Source organism: Peromyscus leucopus, chromosome 8b (genome assembly GCF_004664715.2).
Source record: "Peromyscus leucopus breed LL Stock chromosome 8b, UCI_PerLeu_2.1, whole genome shotgun sequence".
Taxonomy (NCBI): Eukaryota; Metazoa; Chordata; class Mammalia; order Rodentia; family Cricetidae; genus Peromyscus; species Peromyscus leucopus.
The window spans coordinates 102,803,339-102,816,292 of NC_051086.1; the positions used below are offsets into that span (position 1 = coordinate 102,803,339).

General features: G+C 54.5%; 1 protein-coding gene across 1 annotated transcript in view; it reads right to left on the reverse strand.

The window, feature by feature from the left end:
- Nucleotides 1-11,503, reverse strand: part of Timp2 (TIMP metallopeptidase inhibitor 2) — a 48,453-nt gene extending 36,950 nt beyond the window's left edge. Inside the window, exon 1 of the mRNA XM_028892547.2 lies at nucleotides 11,090-11,503. Coding sequence (XP_028748380.1) covers nucleotides 11,090-11,219 — 130 coding nt within the window. The 5' untranslated portion in view covers nucleotides 11,220-11,503. The remainder of the gene's footprint in view (nucleotides 1-11,089) is intronic.
- Nucleotides 11,504-12,954: the final 1,451 nt, after the last annotated feature.

A 12,954-nucleotide genomic window follows, 5' to 3' on the forward strand; every position in this document is an offset into this window, starting at 1 on the left:
ACTTCTTGGTTGTTCCTAGAGCCCCAAAGCTGCATTAAGCCAACCGGCAGGCTGGGGAGATGTTGGCTCAGTTTTGCTTGCTGGGTCAGTATGAGGATCTATGTTTGATCTCTAGCAGCATGTAAAAAGCGTGGGGTGGGGTGCAGGTGAGGTGGGGGTGGGGCACATGCCGGTAATCCCTGTGCTGAGGAAGTCCAGATGACAGGCGGATCCCATGGGGATCACTGGCCAGTACCAACAAAACCCCCAAATATCCACTCTGCTAAACAACACAGGCCACAGTGGCCAAGACAGGTCTAGAGGGTGCCAGGTTGATGGCTGCCCATTATTAAACAATCATAGCAAGTACTAACTGGGAAAAAAAAATGTATAATTCACGTCCATTTTAGGAAAATGAAAAAAAAATGCACTTGCAAACAGGAGCCTGATTCCCTCATGTGTCCTCACTTTTACATTTTAATTTAAAATACCCATGCCAGACTGGGGGAGGGACGGACACCCAGTGTTGAGTGGTCTCATGTAGGAGGTCCCGACTTCACCCCACCCCACACAGCAAGAGAAGGACTGGCATCATTTGTTACCCACAGAGCACCTGACACTGTACTTACCCATGACCCCAGGTACTGTATATCCGGGTGCTTCTAGCCTTCCCCCCACACAAGCAAGACTGAACAAGCTTGCAACCAAATGCTTACTGACTGGTGTCTGTTACCAATTCTTTCAGAAAAAAAAATTCTTAGATACAGGCTTATTTTTATAATCCTGATTGCTCTGCCAGCACGCCCATGGGAGACTCCAGAAGGCACGCATTGAGACACAACATCTTTGTCACCAAGCCTCCACAAGGACACCCAGCCTCCTGCCCCCCCAAGAAACAGCACCCTCATATCCAAAGCCAGGACCCTACTCCTATTGAGTCTCCAGGGACTCCTGGGCCCTGTCACTGCACTGGTGACCTTAGACAAGTCACAGACCTTCCTGCTCCGTCTTCCGAGGGTGGAGAAGCCAAGCTGGGTTCAAGTGTCCCCAAAGGAAAAGGGGACACTTCCATCCACAGCATGATGTTTTCCCAGGAGTGGAGACTCCTGGAGGGAGACAGGGGACTGGCACCTGTGGAGGTCCATCAGGACATCTTATCTTTGCCCTTCAGAACTTGATTCATCAACACCTTTACCGTCAGGGTTTGTTAGACAGGCACCAGCCTGTTGCTGTGGAACAGGAAGCAGCCTGAGAGGCACAGAGTAAGGACTCAACCAGACCTTGCGGCTCTGAAGCCTGGGCCTCTCCAGACACCTCCTCTTCCTTGGTTAAGAACCAGCCCGCCAGTGTCCTAACCAGGTCTCTGTTATAACCAGAGATGCCTGGCAAAGGCTGCCTCTGCCACAGTAAGCTCTGCTGTGCCTACAGAAGCTGGCTAGACTCCAACAGGGTGCCAGGAAAGCCAGAGCCACCCACGACCTCAGGTTGGAAAGGGGGCAAATAATGTCTCAAGTCACATGCTGACCCTCAAGACACACTGACAAGACCTCTGGGGTCTCTCCCACAGGAAAATCTGCACAGAGAACCAGGCTTCAACCCATGAGACCCTCCCCTAGGAACTCAGGGCAGGTTGGGGGGACTCAATGCAGCTTCAGGGTCAGCTTAAATGGTCCCACAGGCATCCTTTCTCAAATCTTCCTGCTTGCTTCTGGAAACTACAGAGCAGGGAACCAGACGAAAACTACCATACTGCACAAACCAGAATCAGGCACCACCTGTGTCGCTGAGGCGGAGTATTGAGGACTCAGGCTGTGAGGGTCTGAACAACTTCTGCCACACTCGCTCAACCCCCACTGTCGTACAATACGGCCACAGACAATGCCGATCTCCACAAAACTGTGTTTACAATGGGCAGTCTGTCCGGCAACGGGAATCCTTTTGTCAGCCACAGAAAGGGGTCAGGAAAATATCAGGATGTCAGCTGCCTTCTGTGGGGCTGAGTCACACCAATGAGATGGCAACCTGTCTTGGTGTGGTGTGCCTGTCATATACAGGGAAGGACCAGTTCCTCTGGAAAAAGGAACTGGAGGCTACCCTAGAAGCCTCAGATGAGGTTACCTGTGCTCTGGGTGCTGTGAACTAGACAGAGGTCATCTTGGAAGTGTCTTGGGATCCACTAAAAGACACTAAATCACGTGCTTTAAATACTATGTGTATGTATGTGTATATGTGCATGTGAGTGCAGGACCCACAGAAGCCAGAAGAGGGCATAGGATCCCCTAGAGCTAGAGCTACAGGTAGTTAGGAGTTACCTGCCATGGATGCTGGAACCAAACTCAGATCCTCAGGAAGAGCACTATGCACTTTTAACCCCTGAGCCATCTCTCCAGCTCCCCTGAATTGTGCATTTTAATGGGGTGATCTGTATGGTGCATGAATTATACCTCAATAATGAATAATGCTGACAAGCAGAGCCCTTGTCAGAGATAAATACCATCATCTCAAGTCAATTCCTATAACCCAACCCATGGTGGAAGGAGGAGAGCTCAGTCTCTTGAAAGCTGTCCTCTGACTGTAGTACACACACACACACACACACACACACACACACACACACACACAAAGCCAGGGCATTGTCAGCAAATTTATCAATTCAGTAGCTGCCCCCCAAAACAAGGGTAGAAGCCAGATACCCACTTGTCTGATGGTGGAGTCCCAGCCTCAGGCTGGGTGGTAGCTATTGAGGACTGGGCTGATCCAAGGCTTTCCCTGAGGCCCCACCGTATGGAGAAGGAACACAGTTAGTGCCCTGTCTAAAACCAGGAATATGCTTGGCAGAGCCAGTGACGGCCTGGGGCCAGGGCCCTGGGGGAGCTCCACTTCAGATCCTGAGAACCCAACTCTTCCCTTCCTGAGACTGGACTTTCCCAAGGCCGCTGTGTACCCATCTATCATGTCACGTGTTCCCCTTGTGCAACATTGTTTGATTAACTTCTTGCTACGTCTCATTGTATGATAGCTTTCCACCGACTCTGTCCCATTCCAAAAAACACCCACAAATAGTCCTAAGACGCTCTGCTTCATAATGAACTTGCTTGGCCTATGACAGAGCTTGTGCCAGACCTCCCAACCCCAACTCTGCGTTCTTACCTTCTTGTCTCCTGTCCCCTCCACTTAGGACCCTATCACTGAAGAGTGAATGACGTGCTGGTCCAGGTCAGGTGACAGAACTCTCTGGCTTTTTTACCTGGGTGTCCACTCCATACAGTTGCTAAAATGGGTCCCTGAGCATGTGCATGTTAAACCCAGGTACCACACTGGGAAAGAATTGAATGACCACGTTCAATACATAGGCTGCACCTGGGCTCATAGAGCTGTCCCACTCCAGAGCTGTTTCTGGATCAGAGATATGAATCTGTCCCACAGCAAACGACTGAGTTCACATTCGATTCTCTGCCAACAAGCAGGCAGGCAAACCTCACACTCCATCCCTCCCTCATGGCACCCTGTATCATTCAGGGACCCCCAGCCTGCTCCCAGGGACCACTCCAAGTCAGTGCAGGTACAAATTAGCACCAAGCTAGAAACACTCCTCGAACTTCTTCCTTACCCAGCCATCTCCTACCGTCCACAGGGCCATGAGCCCCTCCTTTATCAGACTGGGTCCTGGGGATTTCGCCTTTAAAAAAAATCTGTATTACTGTGTGTGCCTGGCTGCATGTGGGTACACCCGTGGAGGTCAGAGGACAACTTTACAGAGTCAGTCCACTCCTTCCACCTTTACATGGATCCTGGGGCTCGAACTCAGGTCGCCAGGCTTGTGTGGCAAGGTCCCATATCACTGAGCCATTTTGCCAGCCCTGGGCCTCGGATTTTATTATATGCAAAATGGGGTGGGGTGGCAAAGAGAATGGCGGACGGACAGCAGGAAGCAGGGCTACGGTTCTTCCAGCACATGCTGCTACCCCAACAGCTGCTGTCACTGTCACTGTCACCGTCTTCCCTCCCAGGACCCTGGCTGCCACCTGCCCCCCTCTGGAGGCAGCAGGATGTCAGGTCTCTCCTTTGCTCTCTCCACTGTGTGATACCTGCAGCTCGGCCCTCGGTGTCGGCTGAGGGCTGATGAGGGCTGAGAGGCAAGTCTGGCTCAGTGTTGGGCACAGAAGTTAATGGCCTGGCTGCCACCACCAGTAGGCTCTGCTCCCAACCTCTGTCCTCCTTCCTTCACCCACAACCTAAGAGAGACGCCAGTGAGTTACTGTCTCCATTTCAGAGATGGGACTGCAGGCAGGGACTCAAGTCCAAGGTCATGCAGCTGGTCTCTGGCCATCACTCTGAGCAGAGCCAGCCTCTGGCCACATTTTGCTGTAAATGCAGGCGCCCCGCCCTTACTGGCTCCTCCCCCATTTCCTGTTCTCTCCACAGCCCCCTTCCCCCTACATTTTCCACAGTCTGCTAAAGAGCTGACTGGGCACTTCCTCACCCAGGCCCACAGCCCAACAGAACTCACAAAGTCCTGTCCGCCTGACCATCTAGCCAGGCTGGGAAACACTTGCCTGCCCACTCGAGGGTCTGGGTGTTCAGTTGCAAGGCCCCTTTCATCTGTCGAGTTACCCCTGGTTCAGGTGTTGGCACTGCCCCCTGGCTCACTAGACTGTCCCCACAGGGCTCCTGCCTCCTGGAAGTGTTTAACAAAGTCTCCCCACCGACTCCCAGGCCCTGCAGCTCCACACAGGCTCAATAACCTTTTCCCATGTCACTCACTCTCTCAATCAGCTCAACCACACTAGCTTTTTGCTCCCTTAACCTTCTCAGGCAGTCCTGTCTCTGATGCAGGTCCCTTGACCTATAGGGGTATCTGTCCTGATAAGATCCACACCACAGGATTGCCCAGGGCTCTATAATAATCTCTCAATCCAACAGATTCCTGTCGGGGCCCTGATGCAATGAGCCAGGTCACTCAGGTGCTAATTCCAGCCTTCACTCTCCTCCAGACCGGAGTTGTGGCTGACTCACTCTTTTAAAATCTCCTGGAGCACCTGTCACAGAACCGTGTGTAGAGTCAGCTACCCAAATGCACCTATGCAGCCATACATGCTTAGAAGAATGAACCACAAAAAAAGCAGGTGTCTAAGTCATAGCCACGCTGGGCCCACAGGCAGCGAAGCCACATAGCCACATGGTGCAGGGGCATGGGTGTCTAAGCCACACAACCACACAGCCACACTGACCCACGGGTGTCTAAGCCACACAGCCACACTGAGTCCACGGGTGTCTAAGCCACAGTCACACCATGCCCTCCATACACTGGATTGAGTTCATCCTCCCAACCCAGGAGTACCGGCCAGCTCTGATCAAGATTTAAGCAGAAAAATAGCTGCAGTTGACCAAGGAAGTGCTCCTTCTCCAAGACATCCACATATACAGACCTCTCTTCATAAAGTTACCCCTCACAAGTGGCACATGCTTTGGTCCCAGCACTCGGGAGGCAGAGGCAGGTGGGTCTCTGACTTTGAAGCCAGCCTGATCTGCAGTTGAGTTCCAGGACAGTCTAGGCTGCACAGAGAAACCCTGTCTCAAAAAAAGCTACCCCTCCTTTCTGCGCTCCCGCTGGCCTAGCGAGCCGGCATGGCCTCGACATGCAGAACGACGCAGGTGAGTTCGTGGACTTGTACGTGCCGCGGAAATGCTCCGCGAGCAACCGCATTATTGGTGCCAAGGACCACGCATCCATCCAGATGAATGTGGCCGAGGTTGACCGAGTCACAGGTCAGTTTAATGGCCAGTTTAAAATCTATGCTATCTGTGGGGCCATTTGAAGAATGGGTGAATCAGATGACTCTATTCTCCGATTGGCTAAGGCTTCTGGTCAAAGAACTTTTGACCAAAAGAGATCGGGGAATATTTGTCATAAATAAAAGAAAGTAGAAAAAAAAAAAAAAAAGCTACCCCTCAGTTTGTAGGGTAGAATATTTTCTCAAAATGCCTTCTCAGGGATGCCAAAGCTTTAGCATGCTCATCTGCCACAGTGCCCCAGGGAGCAGCTCACTGTGTGGGAGCACCCATCCCATGCCCTTCCACCCCTGCACAGAGCACCCATCCCATGCCCTTCCACCCCTGCACAGAGCACCCATCCCATGCCCTTCCACCCCTGCGCAGAGCAATGACAGAGACCCATCAGGCTGGAACAGCAGCCTGTATGGACCCCAGCCAGCTCAGGCTGGGGTGGAGGTGTTCAGTTGAATGTGTTCCAAGAGGTTCAGGGCTGCAGGTGCTGGCTCTATACCAGACTCTCCTGACACACTGTGCGTCACGGCCATGCTCGCTCTAGAAATCTGTCTTCTTTCCAATTCCTTGACCACCTCTCCTCCTGGCGGCTTAGGTATCTGTCTCATCTGCTGGATTCCCCTCGCCACACCTGGGGACACTCACAGGCTCCACCGTTCTTGTGCAGACCCAGCAACCACACCAAGATCCTGGCCAAGCACTCTCATGGGATAGGCAGCCATTAAACACTGCATCTGAATAAACACGGTGCTCATCAGTCCATCTCTAGCCTCTGCTGCTGTGACATCGTCTTGGGGACCCCACTGCTCCGCACCATCATGGGCAAAACACCAGCAGAATTGCTGGACCGTCTTAAAAACCCCAATGACCACACTCAGGTCTCAAGGCTCCAGGTGATGATGATTCCGGCCACCAATCTACAGCCTGAGTGTCCTCAGGGACTTGCTGTGGGTCCACTGTGAGACAGAATGCACCATGTGACCATGTGACCAGTCAGAGTGACGACACTTGACCCCAGTCTGCGCCAGCCACTTCGTGCCTCTTCCTCAGCCACTCTGCACCTACAGTTCTCTCACTCAATCCAGCCCATCCACCACCGATGATCACTCTTGACGCCATCAAGGTGCGCTTAGCCATGCCTGGAGCCTTCTTTCCCAGTCTGTGTCCTCTACACTGCCTCCCCTCCATGTCTCACTTCCTCCCTCTGGAGAAATACTATCCTAGCCATGTGCTGCCTGGTCCCAGATGTGTGTGTGTGTGTGTGTGTGTGTGTGTGTGTGTGTGTGTGTGTGTGTGTGTGTACCAGGGGCAGAGGAGCACGCACTGTAAGCTTTTGAGCCTAGCTCCTGGGCTGGGGAAGGGCTCCCACATGACCCTCCTCCTTCTGCCAGATTGCCTGTACCTCCCTCCTCCCTTTTGTTTCTTCCTTTGCTGTTTTCTTTTTCCCCCTATCTCATCCATTGAGATTCCTGGGGCCCTGAAACACAACTCTCAAATGTGTTCCAATACAAGCGGTCCACAGCTTTAGGCATTAGTCTAAGATCCCCCACCAGATCTAGGCAGCGGCTCCTCTGACCTAAAGTCCCATCTCAAGTTCTTGCTCAAAGCCAATGGAGGTCCAAATGAAGGTGAGGTGGAGGAAGGCTGAGACCTAGGCCCCCTGCAGGCCAGTGCTGGGGAACTTGACCACCACACCAGGAGATGTGAATTTCAGAGGCCTGAGCAGGTCCCAGGCTGGCACGGAGCTCATATGTGGTGTGGGAGGGTCCACACCTCCCTGTTTTATTGGCACTTCATTCCTCTACAGCTCCAACCCTGGGAGCTGCCACTCAGATTCCTGACGCTCCCCAGCAGAAGACATCCATCCCGGGTACCAGTCAGTGTTCCCACAGCACCCCCCTCCCCAGTGGTCACCAGAATTCTTACCTTTGTAACGTGCCAATCCACTTCAAGTTGCTATGTGCCTACCCCTGAATGTGGCAAGTTTATCACTAAAGTTAATCATTTTCATGGACTGCACAAAGTCTGGCTTGCTTCACACCTTCCCCTGGCCATCTGCCGGCCATCGGCAAGGGTCTGCGGACGCCTCGGATCCTTTAAACCCACCTCTACTGTTCCCTGTTCTGGTGCTGGGTTTTTCCCTTGCCAGGGGCTCAGTTCTGCCTTACATCCCTGTAAGGCAGAGCCAGCCACTCTGGACTTGTTCATTGGAACAGACAAGCCCAGTATGAAACCACATGCCTGGGGACCCAGGAAGAGCCTGCACCTGCTGCCAGCGGCTTCTTCAGAGAGCCACCATCCGCCAGAGTCCTGCAAAGCTCACAGGGCCTGGGTGCCTCGCTTTGCTTTTTACATGAGTCAAGAAAGACAACCGAGTGCACGTGCTTCGTGCTTTCTGGAGTGGCCATTCCTACCTCTCTGGTCTCCATCACCACATACACAAATACAAACAAGCCCCATAAAAAGCCAGTATGCCCCCCCACCACCACCCTGGGACCCACAGCTGGCCCGTTGGGTCTTGACTATGGATGGCTTCAGGCCTCACTACCTGCGCAGAAGGGGGTGGGTGTTCCCCCACCCCCATTCCTGAATACCCATGATTCCAGAAAGCAGTCAAAGTAGCCGAGTCTGCCAAGTAGCTCAGCGGATTCAGTCACTCCAGGTTCCATGGCTTGCAACAGGCAGTGAAAGACTGCATTAGTGAGGGAATCAGACCAGCGGTGTGCCTGAGCAGGATGCAGACACATGTCTCCTATGTGTCCTCACTGGAAAGCACAGAGACCGGAGCCTTTCAAGAGTTAGCCCCCCCCCCCCAGCGATTCTCTCTGCCCACCAGAGCTCCAGACCTGCCACTGGCAGAGAGAGCCCTCCCAGGAATCCATTCCCAAGCAGATGCTGACCCAGTCAGCAAAGCTGTGTGCGTGCAGCAGCCACAGGAAAAGCTAGCCTTTATTAACCCTTGATGTGCACCCTTTCCAGGCTTCTGGGTGTACGAAATCTGAGGTGCTCTGAAAACTGGGGCAGCTCCAGTCTGGGCCAGGCCTTCCATATCAGCTTGGGAACTCAAGAGAGAGCACTGGGCAGTTCTGACCCCGGCCAGACCAGGCCACCCCTCTGAGCAAGTCACACATCTGTACCACTTCCAGGAGAACAGAGCCCTGTGACAGGCCAGTACCGACGGTTCATTGCAGCTCCCTACCCGAGGGTGTCAGCCACTTTTCAGTCCAAGCTGGTCAATCCTGGAAGAGGTGGGGAGGGCTCACGTCGAACATCCTGACTGTGCTGAGCTGACAATGCCTCTCCACAAGTTCATAGCCAGCAGAACCTGTGAATGTAACCCTACTGGGACATCTCTGCTGACGTAATCAAGTCAGAAAGGGTTCAAGGATCACTGAATCCAATGGTTTGTGTCCTTATAAGAGGAGGCACAGCTGTATGTAGAATAGAGGTGGATGGGTTCATCCTCCACCCCACCCCCGAACACTAAGGAGTACCAGAAGTGCCCCCCTCCACACCGGGAGGGGGGCCTGGGCCAGGCCCTCCCTCAGACCCCCAAAAGGAGTCAGCCCTGAAAGCATCTGGAGTTTAGGCTTTGGATCTCCTGGGCCATGAGACAGTCAGTTCCATTGCTTTGGGGCACCCATTTGTGGTCATCTGTCACAGCGGCCACAGGAGACACAGCTTTGCTGTGGGATTAGGCCTCTGTGCTGGGATGAGCTCAGAGTCTTGGCCTCATGGTGACTTAGATGCAATGCTCTGGACACCCATGCTGGGGAATCCAGGCAGAGGAGAGCACAAGCAGGAAGGGGCCTCTGGGCACCCACACGAGCCTCAGACCTCTGGTCCAGACCAGGCTAGGGCATCTCCCAGCCTGGTGCTGCCTTGTCCTGGCAAAGCACCCCCCTGCTTGCAGCCAGCGCTGTGGGCATCCCAAGCCGGTTCTTTCCCACCTGGCCCCTGTGAACCAGGCCTCTGAGTCCTGCGTGCTGCTTTTCTCTGAGTTCCCTACAATTTGCTGGTCAGAAGTGAGGTCTCTACAAAGGGGCCTTACATTCCTGTACTCCCAAAGGATGGTCCTGAGGAAAAACACTAGCGATTCCCTCATTGGAGGGGGCCATTTCTTCAACCCCCAATTTTGCTGATCATCAGAGCTAAACGGGACAAAAGCTCTCGTTCCCCCCAAATAAGTATTTGCGAACCACTCCACAGGCACACACCACGCCCTATGCCCAGGTAGGCTCAGTTAGGTAGCCCTACAGGACAGGTTCATCTAAAAACTCTCCAAAGAGCTAACCAGGGTGAGGCAAGGAGCCACAGGAAGGGGTTATCAAGAGGGCATTTCTGATACCTGGAGAAACAGGCACCGTGTCTTCAGTCTGGGTGGGAGAGGGGCACAGGATACTCAGGATAGATGGGACAGAGAAGCCAAAACCACAGGGAAGGTGGCACGGGAACCAGAGCCTCACCTGCTGGATACCCGAGTCTGCCCAGCGCTGGAGAGGCCTTCAGGTCAACTCCAAGTGGAGCCTTCCACTTTTACCAGCTTTTCCAGACCATATAACCATTTCCCTCCTACCTGGCTCGCTAGTATACACCCTTTGGGTCAAGGAGTCCTGAGGGGAACATACATGCTGGGCAACCTAAGCAGCCGTACAATCCCGTGACCCCCATAGTCACCAAGTCGCCCCCCCCCCGCCGTGGTGTGTGTGTGTGTGTGTGTGTGTGTGTGTGTGTGTGTGTGTGTGTTTTCTGAAAAAAAAAAAAAAAAAAAAAGTCGACAGCAGCAGACACTCAGGCTCTGGACCCCGCCTGGCCCTGTTGGTGGGGCCTTCCAGGGGACACGCAGTAGGGAGGTGGGCTCTAGCAGCCTCCCTCGGTCCCTCTGAGCTCATGGGATCTGCACAGGGGGCTTCCATTCTGCCCGGCCAAACGCAAAAACTCCCAAATGGCTGCGGAGAAGCCCTCCTCACACAGCCACCCCCTCACCTGTGGAAGTTTCTTCCCGAGGTTTCCAGTCCTTTAGCCATCGCACCCCGCGTGTGTCCCCTACTCCCCGCCCCCAGCACTGGCATCCCAGGGAGGCCGCCTGCCAACATCCAAGCGTTCCCTGGCTCCCTTTCCTGGGGCCGGAGCTGCTGCGGAATTTCGGTGGAATTTTGAGGTCGCCAAGCATCTCCCAGCTCAGAGAGGGGAAGAAAGAGACACGGGGGACGGAGGAGGGAGAAAGTGCGCTTGGGGCGTTCAGTTGCAGGATGGCAGAGGGAGCCCTAGCCAGCTGCACGGTCAGGGAGGTGGGCCGCGCGAACCGGGTACAGCTGCTTACCTACGTCTGCATTGCAAAACGCCTGTTGCGGGTGCACCGGGGAGCAGCTGCAGGCGTCGGCCGGGCGCAGCAGCGTGGCCAGCAGCAGGAGGCCGAGCGCCAGCCGAAGGCTGCGGGCCGCGGCGCCCATGGCGCGCTGGGGGCCTGTGTCCGGCTGCTGTGGCGCGGGCTGGGGGGCCGGGCACGCCCCTCCTCACCTGGCCCGCTCCCCCGCACAAACTTTCTGTCCTCTTTGTCTAAGGGGGAAGCGGCGAGGAGAGGGCGCGGAGCAGTGCACCCGGCGGAGAAGAAAGAGGCTGGGGGGCGGCGAGCGAGCGCAGCCCGGCTCAGCTCCTCCGCTGCCTTCTATGGCTGTGTTTGCTGCGGGCTCGGGCCGAGCCGCCGTTTTATTGCGCTCCGAGGATCCTCTGCTCCTCCTCTCGGTGGCTGGCGGCCAGTGCAGGCCGGGCGCTCCCAGCAGCCCTCCTCCCGCGCCGCCCAGCCCTCCCCAGAACCCCGGCTTTTGTTGTGCCCAGCCTGGCACGGCTGTGGGCTTCCCGCACCACCTGGCACGCTGCGCCGCAGGGCCACGCGCGCTGCGTACCTGACTGCCCGCTGGGGCCGCACCCACGCAGCCCGGTTCCCCAAAAGGCCGGCTGTGCGATGTATTTTGCCTGATGGGCCCTGACTCTGGATGGAACTCAGGCCTTGTCCCTGAAGGCCACCAGGCTACCCCCCACCCCCACGACCTCTGACCCAACCTTTTCCTCAGGTCTGGCTCCAAGTTCTTCACTTCTCTTTCCACAAGGGTAAAGTGACTCTGGGGCCAGCATCACTCCCCTTGGCCCCCTTCCATGTGCTTGGAGTGCTTGGAGGCCTTAGAATTTCAAGCATCCTTGGCTAGTTGTTAAAGGGAGTCTAGGGTGTGGTTACGGTGGACGAAAGAGGATAAAACTGGCCAGATTTTAGAACAGTGTCGGGAGCTAGAAGTGAGCCCAGGGGCCAGTGAGCGCTGCAGTCACCTTTGCCCAGAGATGCTGCGTGGAAGGACTTATGTCAAAACACTTCTGTGTTCTAGGAAAGACCAAGGTGGCCAGTCCCTGCCTGCTGGCCAGAGAACCTGCTTTGCACAGGGGATATCATCACTCTTGCCCTCAGATGTTGGCCATCAAGATAGAGGGACAAAACTTGAGGAGGATGACAGAAGTAAAGAGCCATGACACCCTGGTGTCGTGGCACACACTTCTCATGCCAACAGCTGAAAGGCTGGGGAAGGAGAATTGGCATGAGTCTGAGGTCAGCCTGGTCTGTGCTGAATCCCAGGCCAGCCTAGACTACCTGAGGAGACCCTGTCTCAAACCTGGGGTGGGGTGGGGTGGGGGACAGTAAAGGAGGCTGGAGAGATGGCTCCACACTTGAGAGTGCTTGTTACTCTTGCAAAGGACTAGAGTTCAATTCCCAGCACCCAGACTGGGTAGCCCACAACTGCCTGTAACTCCAGCTTCACCAGCATTAGGTGCCTCCGGCCACCAAGGACACCTGAACTCAACGCACACATAGTTAAAAATAAAAAAAGAAAAAGCATAATTTCCCGCTATAATACGTGGTGCGGATCTGAGCCAGGGAATGCTGGGAAACATGAAAAGAATGGAAAAGTAGTTTTTGCTTCAGAGACAGACAATTCAGACAAACGTTAGACAGGGTGGTTATTTTTAGCACCTTGACAAATCCAAAGTCATTTTTTGACTGTTGCTAACCTAAAATAGAGTTGTGTCATCCATCAAGTGATGCCTGAGGCTGACTTTTTAAAAGTCGGATTGAGGGGCCAGGGAGATGGATCCGTCAGTACAGTGCTGGGTGGTATAAGCGCAGGGGCCTGAGTTCAA